Source organism: Kockiozyma suomiensis (assembly GCF_038497685.1).
Source record: "Kockiozyma suomiensis strain NRRL Y-17356 unplaced genomic scaffold V2V93scaffold_15, whole genome shotgun sequence".
In the NCBI taxonomy this organism is placed as follows: domain Eukaryota; kingdom Fungi; phylum Ascomycota; class Lipomycetes; order Lipomycetales; family Lipomycetaceae; genus Kockiozyma; species Kockiozyma suomiensis.
Window position 1 is genome coordinate 271,823 of NW_027117678.1, and position 12,715 is coordinate 284,537.

Below are 12,715 nucleotides of genomic sequence, written 5' to 3' on the forward strand. Positions count from 1 at the left end.
TACTGCTCTCGTACAGAATTCTGAGTGTAGTTTGCTTGTGGACGATGTTATCTACAGAGAGACCAGAGAGGAGAGGCGCAATCAAGATAGCGAACAAGAACCAGGGCTCGGCTCATTTTCGAGTCCGCATTTGCTCCCAGATTTATCTGATCGTGCTATATTATTATATTCTACATTCTAGAAAACACAATAAACAACAATACCAATTTATGTAAACCGCCGAAAGCGTGAAATTCACCGGCACTCGGCCTCTGCTAAGCCCGAGCACGTGCCTAGACAAACTCAGCCAGCCACTGCTGCTGCTGCTGCTGCACCAATATCGTGCAGCTTTGTGGGCATATATATTGTACTCAGAATTAGCGATAGCAATACAAATATAGCTGTAAGCCAATATCAAGAACTGCCACTGCAAATCATCGCCTCATTCGCCTCCAGTCGCTCAACACGTGCGCCAGCGGGACCTCCGGTAATTATATTAGATAAATTATTAGTCATTAGCCTTACCCTGGCTGCATACTTTGTAACACACTCTTCCCGCACTCAGCCTCGTCTTCTTCCTGTCTGCAGCCGCCGCTCACTCTCCTTCTTCCCCCCTTCCTCGTTGCCATGGATGATTCCAAGGTTTTTACTGAATTCCATTCAGCGGAGGAGCCTAAACAGGAACCTCATCGCGCTCGTCGTCTGCGCTGGGCTTCCGTCCGCCACCCGAATGGCCGTCCTAAGCGGTCCTCTACCCGCCTCAAGCGGCTCTCGCTTCATCGCGGCCACTCCCACGCAAACCGGCTCTCGCGCCATATCACAAAGATCACTAGCGAAGGTGAAAACAAGGGTGATGATGCCGGTGTCCCAGTAGCTGACCTGCCACATCGCAAGGTATACGTTAATATGCCATTGCCGGCATCCGAGCTCGACGAGAACGGGGTTCCGCTGGCTCAGTACCCGCGTAATAAGACGCGTTCGGCAAAATACACTCCTCTCACATTCGTGCCAAAGAACTTGTTTCTGCAATTCCACAACATTGCAAACATCTACTTCCTTTTCACTGTCATCCTCTCCATCTTCTCCATCTTTGGTGCTTCCAACCCTGGCCTAGGCGCTGTGCCCATTATCGCCATCGTCACAATCACTGCTATCAAAGACGCTATCGAGGATTACCGTCGTACAATCCTTGACCTTGAACTCAACAACTCCCCGACTCAGCTCCTCAATCACTGGCATAATCCGAATGTGTCTGACGACGACATTTCGCTCTGGCGCCGCATAAAAAAGGCTTCGACACGCATCTCGCTGCGCGTGATCCATTCAGTCAAGCGTGCCCTGCGTACTCGCCAGAGCCGTGCGAAGTATGATGCCAAACGTCGAGCTAGAGAAGAAGCTATGCGCGACGACGACGATAATTTCTCTGACACTGACATGGGCCGCGCTTCTGCTGACATGCGCTCTGCCGTCATAGGTGAATCTTTTCAGATGCGTGAAATTGGTCGCCCTTCGCATGAATACGGCACTCCCACGAATCCTTTCTCGGATAGTGCGGATCCATTTCGATCGCCATCCATTGATCTAGCTCATGGGACCGTGTTCGATCCCACGCGCGACGTCCCCGGCACCGCTCGCTTCAAGCGTTCGTTTTGGAAGCAAGTCCGCGTTGGTGACATTGTGCGCATCCGCAATGATGACGAGATTCCGGCTGATATAATCGTTCTCTCGACTTCTGATAACGACGGCGCTTGTTATGTTGAGACTAAGAACCTCGACGGCGAAACTAATCTCAAAGTCCGCCAGGCCGTGCGATGTGGTAATGGCATTAAGCATTCACGCGACTGTGAAAAAATATCTTTTCTCGTCGAGTCTGAGGCTCCTCATCCAAATCTCTATTCATACTCTGGCGTTCTTCGCTGGTCGCAGCTGACAAACAAACATGATTTCAATTCTCCGCGTCAGGAGATGGCTGAACCGTTGACAATTAACAATATGCTCTTGCGTGGCTGCACCCTTCGCAATACTGATTGGGTCATTGGTGTTGTCATGTTTACTGGAGTAGAAACTAAGATTATTCTCAACGCTGGTGAAACGCCATCTAAGCGTTCGCGCATCACCCGCGAGCTAAACTGGAACGTTTTATTCAACTTTATACTTCTTTTTGTGATTTGCTTTGTGTCTGGTCTTATCGAAGGCATTAGGTGGTCTAAAAGCAACAACAGTATAGCGTGGTTTGAATTTGGATCTGTCGGCGGTTCTCCTGCGGTCGATGGTCTCGTCACTTTTTGGACCGGTGTCATTCTTTTTCAGTCTCTGGTCCCGATTTCGCTTTACATCTCTATTGAAATTATTAAGACGATTCAGGCTTTCTTCATTTGGTCTGATGCGTACATGTACTATGAGCCTATTGACTATCCGTGTACTCCAAAGTCGTGGAATATCTCGGACGATCTAGGTCAAATTGAATATGTATTCTCCGATAAGACCGGTACTCTTACACAAAACGTTATGGAACTCAAAAAAGTAACAGTAAACGGTGTCGCTTATGGTGAGGCGTACACTGAGGCTATGGCGGGCATTCAGAAACGCCAAGGTATGGATGCTGAAGCGGAGGGTGAAAAGGCATTGCGACGCATTGCCATTGCGCGCGAAGAGATGCTGCAAGAAATGAAGTCTATCGACGACAATATATATCTCAATCCTGACAATCTCACCTTCGTCTCCCCGCAGTATATTCACGACCTAAAGGGAGAGAGTGGCGATGAGCAGGCTGATGCCGTCGATTACTTTATGCTGGCTCTTGCATTGTGTCATTCCGTTCTTGCTGAGCGCGTTAGTGAGGATCCACCAGTGATTGAATTTAAAGCACAGTCTCCTGATGAGGCTGCACTTGTGGCCACTGCACGAGATGTTGGTTATGCGTTTACGGACCGCACCCAACGCGGCGTCGTGCTTAATATTCAGGGTGAGGTTAAAGAGTATCCAGTATTAACTACACTGGAGTTTAATTCGACGCGTAAGCGTATGAGTGCTATTGTGCGTATGCCTGATACCAATCAGATTGTGCTTTTTTGCAAGGGCGCCGATTCGATCATCTACTCGCGTCTCCGACCCGATGGTCAAGATGAGATCAAGGAATCTACTGCTGAGGATCTCGAGATTTTTGCAAATGAAGGTCTTCGTACGCTTTGTATCGCGCACCGTATCCTTTCGGAGGAGGAATTCAAGTTGTGGAGTGTCGAGTACGACGAAGCTGCTGCTGCGCTTACGGATCGTGAAGAGAAAATGGAGATTGCAGCTGATCGCATTGAGCGTAATTTAACGTTACTTGGTGGCACTGCTATCGAGGATCGTTTGCAGGAAGGTGTTCCGGACTCTATTTCGTTGCTGGCAGAGGCTGGTGTCAAGCTTTGGGTATTGACTGGCGACAAGGTCGAAACTGCTATCAACATTGGATTTTCGTGCAATATTCTCGGTACGGATATGAATCTGATGGTTTTTCAGGTTTCTCCGGAGGGTGGCCTCGAAGAGGCTGACCGCAAGTTGCGAGAGTTTTCGGAGAAGGAATTTGGTTTGAAAGGCACAGTCGAAGAGCTTAATTTTGCAAAGACAGATCACTCTCCGCCTCCGCCAACGCATGCTCTTATTATTGACGGTGAAGCGCTTAAGCTTGTGCTTGATGAGAGTTTAAAGATGCGATTTCTGCTACTTTGCAAGCGATGCAAAGCTGTTATGTGTTGCCGTGTGTCGCCTGCGCAGAAAGCCGCCGTTGTCAGGATGGTCAAGGTCGGTCTTGATGTTATGACATTGGCAATTGGCGACGGTGCCAACGATGTAGCTATGATTCAGGCTGCCGATGTTGGCGTTGGTATTGCTGGAGAGGAAGGTCGACAAGCTGTCATGTCATCCGACTATGCAATTGGTCAGTTTAGATTTTTGAGCAGGCTATTACTTGTTCATGGACGTTGGTCTTACAGACGACTGGCGGAGATGATTGCCAATTTCTTCTACAAAAACATGATCTTCACCTTTGCATTATTTTGGTATCAGATCTACAACGACTTTGACGGCTCGTACCTGTTTGATTATACGTATATTATGCTTTATAACTTGGCGTTCACATCACTGCCGGTTATTCTGATGGGTGTTCTTGACCAAGATGTTAATGATAAAGTTTCTCTTGCTGTGCCTCAATTGTACCAGCGCGGAATTTTACGTCTTGAGTGGACTCAAAAGAAATTTTGGAGGTATATGTTTGATGGCATGTACCAGTCAGTGCTTTGCTTTTTTCTGACGTATCTTATTTTCTATACTGGTGGCTTCCAGACTTCCAATGGCAGGGGCGTCAACCAACGAGAGTCGATGGGTGTCTATGTTGCCACTGCTACTATTATTGTCGCCAACTTGTATGTCTTTTCAAATCAGTATAGATGGGACTGGCTGTTCAGCGTTGTTGTCTTTTTGTCGACTATGCTGATCTTTGCCTGGACGGGAATTTATACTTGTTTCACTTACTCGGCTGCGCTTTTTGGCGCAGCAAACCAGGTTTACGGCAGCCTTAGTTTCTGGATTAGCATTTTACTTTCATCGGTGACATGTCTGCTGCCGCATATTTTTGCCAAGAGTGTACAGAAAATGTATTATCCTCTCGATATCGACATTGTTCGTGAACAAATCAGCATGGGTGCTTTCGATTACCTAGACGACATTGAACCCGATAAAATTGGTACTCATTCCATGGGCGCATCTAAAGAAAAGAACGGCAAGAAGACGCTGAAAGGTGACGGCTTGGCTGACCTAGACGACGACATCGTTCTTGGTGCATCGACTGGAAGCTCTGGTAGCACTGGCAGCGATAGCATGGCAAAGAGCGACGCTATCATTGGCAGCGGAATGAATGGCAAGCAACCTTTATTTCCCTTTTCTGATTGAAACCTTGATTACAAATGCAGTTCTACTTTTTTCTTTTTTTATTTTTCGCCTTGTCTATTTTTTGTTTCTTTTTCCTCATGGATTGGATCCGCTCGATATTAAAATATTATTTTCAAATTAACGATGTGGATCCTCTTGCTTTGTTTTTCTGAACTTTAAAATTGAGAGCATGTTCAGAAGTATGTTTATAGTAATCTCGTTGTATTTTTTTTTTTTTGTTGGGCTTGTATATTAGGCTGCATTTCATCTCATCTCGTCTCATCTCATCTGCTTATAACCAGCTGCTAATTCTTGATATTTATAGCCGGCGCGAAAAACAATCGATATTCATTTGCGGTAGATGATGACAGAGTTCCAATTACGACACCGGATATATCGCTTAACGATAACGACAACGAGTCGATTGATTCGCTTGCTTCGTCTACTGATGATCCGAATAATGTCTTCGCCGACCAATATGCTGTACGGTCGCCCGTGCGGCACCGGTTAAGCGGGGATTCGGATACGGCATCGTTCGTCAATAATTCCCCGGTGGTGCAGTCTAGGCAGATGATTTAGAGTGATTAGAGGGAAAAGGATGTGATGGCGATGGATGAGAACGAGGAAATATGAATCCATTTTTTTGTTTATATTATAGAATTTTTGTGTGTTTTGATGGTTTTATGAAGAATCATTTCTCTTTTTATGGTGAATGTGAATCAAAATCTGCGAGTGTGTAGTTTTATTATTATCATATTAGCGTTTGTTCTATGTAAATTATTATATATGTTATCAACCTTACTATAACCTCAACGTCGTCGCTTTTTCCTTGCAAAATTGTGCCGCTCAAGAACGCGTTGTCTAATCAGATATTGTAATCTCAGTTCGCAAGCCTCGATCGCTAGCTTGGATTCAGTACGATCAGGATAACGAGCATTCAAATCAAAGATGCGCTTGAAAAGCAATTGTAAATGCGTTGATATTAGAGATAGCTTCTCGCGATCTTTTTCGAGACGGAGGTAGGTTTGTAGAGCGAAATCAAGGAATGTGATGTGATGAGTTAAAATTTTGTAGTCGAATTTGCGAGGGAGTTTTACTGTGGTCGTGTTGCTGCTACTACTGTTGCTGCCTGAACTTGCGGTGGCGGTGATGGTGGGAGAGGAGGTAGTAGCAGAAGTTGTGATAGAAGAGGTACTTTTCGTGTAGATGCATGCTGCCACTGCGCTTTCTTCATCGTCCAAGTCGTCAGTATCGGAACTTAATACCTCTTTTGCACGAGGTTTCGAATCTTGCGGCACCGGACTGGTCGTAGTGGCAGGCGGAGATGGCGATGGCGGTAATTGCAATTTATACAGCGGATTACTGTATAGTTCCGGTATTATACGCTTCGCAATCGGTAGTCGGTAGTCACTTTTGAACAGCACAGCTGTATCGAATAGCCGCTCGTCATGAAGAAAATAAGACAACGCCAAATGTGTTCGAACAAAAACTGCACGCTGCCCTGCTGCTATTGGAAATGTGCGCAGTAGTTTCACCCGTGTGGAAAGGTCAGGAATAGTGTTATATAGCGAGGAAAGAAGATTGCTGCATTCAATTGGCCAGCACGAATTAGGTATCAGTGTTAGCAATAGCGAAAAGAGCGAGGATACTCTGTTGGTGATGTGAGACGCAGTCGCTAGATCATGGTCTAGGAGTGTGCATAGAGAAAATCGGAGAAGGTGTCGAGAGATAGAAGAAGAGAAAGAGCGATACGGAAGAATATGTAGAAGTAGATGGATCGTGGCTTCAATGTTTGATGACGAAAAACGGGTTCCTGCTCGCTGATATTAGATGAGTCTTTTTTTATATATATGTACTACTGTATGACAACATACCTTCTTCAAGAGGGGAAGACAGCAGAAGCGGAGTGGAGGGATGCTCTAGGTGTTCTCTAACACCGAGATTGCGCAGCATTTGTTTGATGGTGACATCGCCCACTGTAAAGATATCGTCACATGCCAGCAGTGTGTTCATATATGCCTGTGACAAAGTTCCATTCGGTTCGCACGCGACTATTGTCTATTGTCAGTAGTCTGAAAAGCAACTCGAGAACAAGTAAACGTACTTTCTAGCATTAGCCAGCGAAGGATATCTGATGGCAATGTATGTCCGAGATCCAGCATATCTCTAACGAACCCGCTTTCAAACATTTCCCTTCGCGAATTGTCACCTAAATTGACTTAGCAATGCACATGTATGATCTTCAAAAAATCAAAGAAAAAAAAAAAAAAAAGAGCGTACTCAATAGACAATCACTAATCCATCCTTGACAGGCAGGAAATGGTTCCCGAATAACGCTGCCCATGCTAATCTCCTGTACTAAATCAAAGCAATAAAAAACTTGCTCCTCATTCTCGCTTTTTGCTTGCTGTTTCATCATCTGCTCCATACGTTCTGCATCTCGTTCACCGACTGCATTCTTCAAGAACTCACTTGTAAAATCTTTACTATTGGACTCTGAAAAATAGGTGGAAGAGGCCTTAGCAGATGCTTGTTGGAATTGCTTGGCTTCTTCTGCTAGTTTTAGCCGATTCTTGATATCAGCGGATTTAGCATATAAAGCACGTAGATATTCAGGTACATCTTTTGATTTATGACGTTTTCGAGAGACAGACGACGCCGAGGCACGAGATATTGCTTTTGCGCGGGTGGAAGCCGAGAATGCTGCCAACGAGGCCGCAAGTTTTGCTGCTGCGGGTGTTGGGCTTGTAGTATCTTGCGTAGGAGCTACTAACGTCTGTGTGGGCATGCTGATCTGTTGTGACAAGTTTTCTTGACTCGGACTCCGCGTAAAGCTCTCGAGCGCGTCTACCATCTCTTCATCTTCACTTGATGTGGATTTATAGCGCGTCGTGGGACTCCCTGGACTTGTTTCAACAAGTACACTCGCTGCCGATGCGTATGGTGACGATCCAAACAAATTGCTATTTGTCATTAGATTTCGACTTGGTGTCGGCGTAACATTCAGGTTTTCCGATACAGCATCTCTCGTCCTTGTCGGTGTGAGATATGTAGTGATACTCTTTTGCAGCGGTGTGCTTCTCTCTTTGTCACTATCGTCCGGTATATCGCCACTTGACTTCAAAGGTGTGGAAATTAATTGCGGAGGCATTTTCGGTAATTTTACTGAGAAATTTTTATAGACGCGCTTCGTTCTGTGTTTGTCGCGAGGTTTGTTTGGAGATTCGTGTCGGAGTGGTATTCGTGGGGAGACTATTGTACGACGGCGGAGAGTACTCGGTACGCCGTCTCCATCATTTGATGCTGATTCCATATCGTGACATGACTCTTCAAGCATTTTCCCCTAACGTTCACTCTTCGGTTGTTAATATTTAGAATGGACATTGATCAAGAGAACTACATTGTCCCAATTCAGAACGCGTACTGAGCAACCAGAACCAGAACCAGAACCAGTTTAGAAACACATGATTTGAGACCAGTATTGAACCGAAAGAACTCCCAACCACACTCAGTTCACTGAATTCACACATTTTTACTCTCTGTTCCAACTCAAGCATGAATACGCAATAAGTCTCCGCAGATAGAGAAGGTAAAGGAAATGTTTGTGACGAAAGTCCCTTCGCGGGTGGCTCTTGTCCAGCTCCGTTTGCTTTGCGCAGATGTATCGCCAAGTGTCGCATCAGTTCAAACTCCGAGATATCCAGTCTGCCGACGAGCAATGTTTAGCACCTCAACTTGTTTATCAGCTGCTATGCCGCAAAAAAAACTGACTAATAACAACAATAATAATAACAATAATAACACAGTAGCATCAACAACTGCTGTGGCTCAACGAGAAAGTGGTACTGAGTGGAGGGAGTTTCAGGAAAATGCAGTAGAGATTGGTGAATTGGAGTCATTACTGGCCAAACGGCAACAACATCTACAGAGAGAAAAGGCAGCAAAAGGGAAACAGCAAATAATTCCAGAAATACCAATCAAACGATTAAAAACCGATGAAGCAAAGAAACAAGCCCGCGCTCAAGAGCCAGATTGGTTGGCGAAAGAACGCGAGGCAGAAGAATATCTTCTGAACCTCAATCCGATACCAGCACAGGAGCCTGAACCCACAAAGTCGACGAAGCCGTCGTCGACCAAAAATGACAGAAAAAGTTGGAGTAAAAGCGCAATAGAGGATCTTTTGCTCGAGAGAAGTTTGTCTATGAAATCTAGTGTCAGCGGGAACCTTGTACGTTGTACCGTATTTGATGTCGAAGGAAACGTCACGGTAGTCAGCGGTGAATTTAAAAAATCAGAATTGCTCAGTAAAGTATGACACCTTCTAATTTTTTCATGCTATTTTTTTTTCTCTTTTCTTCTTCTTTATTTTTGTGATTCAAGAGTACACCAGACTAATGAAATGTAGCACGGATTACTGCCTCGCGACTTACGCAAACTAGATACAGGAACATATTCGACCATGCCATCAATTCTCGTCCGCAACAACTCGATTTTAGTAAACTTGCTCCACATTCGTGCTCTAGTTAAGGCGGATATGGTGCTTGTATTCGACGCGTATGGTTCAACAGACTCGCAGACTCAGTCGGTGTTCATGTACGATTTAGAAGGGAAATTGCGACAAGGATCGAAAGCTATGGGAGGACTTCCATATGAAATGCGCGCGCTGGAGAGTATTCTTATTTCAGCAGTTACGGCACTTGATGCCGAAATGAAGATTCACACAACACTAGTAACCGGAATTTTGGCTGACTTGGAATACGATATCGATCGTGAGAAATTACGACATTTACTGGTTCAATCGAAAGGTCTATCGGCATTTTTGCAAAAAGCAACTCTAGTACGGGACACAATCAACGAAGTCCTAGATCAAGACGATGATCTAGCAGGAATGTACCTGACTGAGAAACTCAACGGAACAAATCGTCCTCCTGATCAACACTCTGAAGTAGAAATGTTGCTCGAATCATACTACAAGCATTGCGATGAAATCGTTCAGGCGGCAAATATCACAATGTCAAACGTTCGCACGACAGAAGAAATTGTGAATATTATTCTTGACGCGAACCGTAATTCGCTAATGCTACTCGAACTGAAATTCTCAATCGGTGCAATGGGATTAGGCGGCGGCGCTCTCATCGCCGGCCTATACGGCATGAACCTGAAGAATTTTATGGAAGACTCTGCTGCTGGCTTCGCGACTGTCGCAGTCGTTGCTGCTGCAGTAGTCGGCGGGATCATTATGGTCGGGTTGAAGAATCTGCGCAGAGTCCAGCGAGTGACGATGATGTGGGAACAACGGATGCCTAGCGCACCGAAACCACCGGTAAATACAGTGAGTGGTAGCAGCCAGCCGTTATGGGCTGCGCAAATTGCTACACGTCCTTCTGGGATGGGAAAGATGCGAAGGAAAAAGTGGACGAATTGGTGGAGACGAAAGTAAGAGATGTTGTAAATAGTATAGTATATTCAATCCCAAATAGACAAATTCAAGAGAAAAACCCCATCTTGCGACAAATAAACAAGGACAACGATCAAAACACCTAGAATACAATATAATAGAATAAAATAGAATAGAATACAAAAAGAAATGAAATAATTGAACAAAAAAAGAATTCAAAAAAACGCCAGTCCAAAAACAAAACCAAAAGACTTTAAACTAATCACTTTTAATGTCTTTCCAATCCGAAGCCCCAACCAACGCCTTCACTCGAAACCACATAACAATCACACGAATCACATATTCAGTGCATCAGAAGCAGACGCAGCTGCGGCCGGCTCATCCTCGGTATGCACAACATACTCGTACGGCACATTTGTATTTCCCGGTAAATCATATCCATTATCATATCGGTACCCAATAACAGAATGATGATATCCACCCATTGATACATACTCTTCCTCTGCATTGGGAGAGTATACAGGCACCCAGTCACCACTAGTCGATTCATTGTCGTTATCACTGTCGCCGTTATGAACAACTTCAGATACAGAGCGTGAAGCACACGACGAAGGAGCACCGTCGGCGTCGAGGTATGCTTCGACTTGAGAGTGCATGGGCGCAGAAGCAGAATATACAGGCGCATTATCAAGCTCAGAGTCTGCAGGCTTAGATACAGGTACGCTGGCAAGCTGCAGTAGTCGCGCGCGTTCTTGCTCAAGTTTGTCTGCCGGTGTTGATGTATCAGATGCTGCGGCTTCCGATGGTTCGAGGATGTCTAAAGGCGGTGCGTCTGGTTCGGTGGAAGGAACGGAGCCTGGAGGAGCCGATGGCAAGAGTGCTTGCTCGAGCAGCATGACCCGCTCCTTTTCTGACGGTTGATAAGTCGCAGTGTTGTCTGGCTGCCGGTCGGCATACTCCGGAACACCATACAAAGCCCCATCTGCAGCGACAGCTGCAGGGGCCGTAGCAGCGGCGAAGGTGACTGGCTGTCGATCGGGAGCGGGCGAGTTAGCAGGCGACGGCATGGCGCTGGGATTGTTACTGCTGCGGTTCTTCAAAGACCTGTGAGAGGGAATTTGCTCGGAGCGCTCAGTACCGATGACGATCTCGGTCCATAGACTGACTACACCCTTGACGCGCTTGAGAAGTTCAGTGTCAACATATGGTCGCGAGCCAACGTCGGACGGTGTGGATGCTTCACAAGCAAGGGCATGTGAGGCTATAGGAAGATCAGCCTTTCCGGAGAGATCGAGGACGACTTCGAGGCAGTATTTGAAGGCGACTAGAGGGTACTCGTCAATAGTAGGGAATATGTCTGTCGGCACGCGAATATTTGTGGTTATTGTGGTTGTGAGCGAGCGCGAGTCGATATAAAGAGGCACAACTGACTGAGAGATATCCTTGCGGAAAGAGAGCGGTTCGAGGTCCTGCGCACAGACACGCGAGATGCGCAAAAAAGTGATAACGACGCCAGTCACTGACCGCACTTCACGTACATGACGCACAGTGATTTTGACGGGGATTGAGTCGCCGCGAAGACAACCAACAGAAGGGGTTTCGACAACGGCGGTTGCGGTACCGCTCTCGCCCCTGCTGCGGGATTTCTTCTTGATCTCGACACTCAGCATCGACGGCTTTGGCGGTGGCAGGTCCGAGATATCGAGCCGGCACTGTAATGGAACAACTTTATGCGCTGTTGCCGGCGGAAATGGGCCGGGTCGGTGGTGCGAAGCCGTGAGCATGTATACTATAGATCCCTTTTCAAACTCGAGTGAGGTCATGAGGCCTTTAGCTGGCAGTTCAAGCATGAAAGCAAAAGTGTGTTCGCCGCGAGCAAGAATACCCGCTGAAACTGCTGGCTGTGTTGTTGATGTTGATGTTGTGGTTGATGTTGTGGTTGGAGGGGTAGCAGTTGAAGAAGTCGGCGACGAAGGAGTGGTAGAGAACTCGCGGCTGGATAGGTTCCCGTTATCCGTCTCGTCTATCTCTTCATTATCGAGACCGTCCCAGAGCACGATCTCCTCGTGGCAAAGCGCGTGTCGAAACGAGGGTCCCTTGACAAGAGGATTGCGTACAGTCAGCTGTCCGAGCAGACGCAGGCGCACCTGGGTCGTTCGCACAGGCTTAGGCAGGTCGAGCACGACGGCGCCGGCAAGGACGTCGCCGGGAGCCCAGACGCGATGAGGCTCGTCGAGCACGATGTAGAACTCGTCGGCACCGGCAAGCGGGGTCGCAAGAGCCGACAGCGAGAGCGACGGGCGCAGGCGCGCGAGGGCCTTTTTCATTGCTGGGAGAGGAGAGAATTAGTCGTAGAGGTAGGAATTCAAAGAGACGAGAGTTAAAAGAGTGAGGAAGCGGTGACGAGTGCAGCAAAATAACCCTAGC

The 12,715-nt window shown here is 46.6% G+C and overlaps 4 protein-coding genes across 4 annotated transcripts; 2 read left to right on the forward strand and 2 right to left on the reverse strand.

Annotated features, from left to right (window-relative positions):
- The first annotated feature begins 491 nt into the window (after nucleotides 1-491).
- Nucleotides 492-5,691, forward strand: V2V93DRAFT_375198 (uncharacterized protein). The gene is made up of 2 exons (XM_066911427.1): nucleotides 492-4,879; nucleotides 5,216-5,691. The coding sequence occupies exons 1-2, from the start codon at nucleotides 607-609 to the stop codon at nucleotides 5,467-5,469; spliced, it is 4,527 nt and encodes a 1,508-aa protein (XP_066763687.1). The 5' UTR covers nucleotides 492-606; the 3' UTR covers nucleotides 5,470-5,691.
- Nucleotides 5,584-8,278, reverse strand: V2V93DRAFT_375202 (uncharacterized protein). The gene is made up of 4 exons (XM_066911428.1): nucleotides 7,171-8,278; nucleotides 6,995-7,099; nucleotides 6,765-6,941; nucleotides 5,584-6,703 (listed from the first exon to the last, which is right to left on the reverse strand). Exons 1-4 carry the CDS (start codon nucleotides 8,225-8,227, stop codon nucleotides 5,700-5,702), a joined length of 2,343 nt encoding a protein of 780 aa, XP_066763688.1. The 5' UTR covers nucleotides 8,228-8,278; the 3' UTR covers nucleotides 5,584-5,699.
- A 149-nt stretch (nucleotides 8,279-8,427) lies between these two features.
- On the forward strand, nucleotides 8,428-10,381 carry V2V93DRAFT_375203 (uncharacterized protein). Its single transcript, XM_066911429.1, has 2 exons — nucleotides 8,428-9,199; nucleotides 9,296-10,381. Exons 1-2 carry the CDS (start codon nucleotides 8,489-8,491, stop codon nucleotides 10,328-10,330), a joined length of 1,746 nt encoding a protein of 581 aa, XP_066763689.1. The 5' UTR covers nucleotides 8,428-8,488; the 3' UTR covers nucleotides 10,331-10,381.
- On the reverse strand, nucleotides 10,336-12,653 carry V2V93DRAFT_375205 (uncharacterized protein). Its single transcript, XM_066911430.1, has one exon. The coding sequence runs from the start codon at nucleotides 12,613-12,615 to the stop codon at nucleotides 10,624-10,626; it is 1,992 nt and encodes a 663-aa protein (XP_066763690.1). The 5' UTR covers nucleotides 12,616-12,653; the 3' UTR covers nucleotides 10,336-10,623.
- Between the last annotated feature and the right edge of the window lie 62 nt (nucleotides 12,654-12,715).

Coding starts and splice junctions, on each gene's coding strand:
- V2V93DRAFT_375198 (XM_066911427.1), top strand. CDS start 607: ATGGATGATTCCAAGGTTTTTACTGAATTCCATTCAGCGGAGGAGCCT. Junction 4,880..5,215: donor CATTGGCAGCGGAATGAATG/GCAAGCAACCTT, acceptor TGATATTTATAG/CCGGCGCGAAAAACAATCGA.
- V2V93DRAFT_375202 (XM_066911428.1), bottom strand. CDS start 8,227: ATGCTTGAAGAGTCATGTCACGATATGGAATCAGCATCAAATGATGGA. Junction 7,100..7,170: donor GATTAGTGATTGTCTATTGA/GTACGCTCTTTT, acceptor AAGTCAATTTAG/GTGACAATTCGCGAAGGGAA. Junction 6,704..6,764: donor GTCTTCCCCTCTTGAAGAAG/GTATGTTGTCAT, acceptor ATCAGCGAGCAG/GAACCCGTTTTTCGTCATCA.
- V2V93DRAFT_375203 (XM_066911429.1), top strand. CDS start 8,489: ATGTTTGTGACGAAAGTCCCTTCGCGGGTGGCTCTTGTCCAGCTCCGT. Junction 9,200..9,295: donor AATCAGAATTGCTCAGTAAA/GTATGACACCTT, acceptor AATGAAATGTAG/CACGGATTACTGCCTCGCGA.
- V2V93DRAFT_375205 (XM_066911430.1), bottom strand. CDS start 12,615: ATGAAAAAGGCCCTCGCGCGCCTGCGCCCGTCGCTCTCGCTGTCGGCT.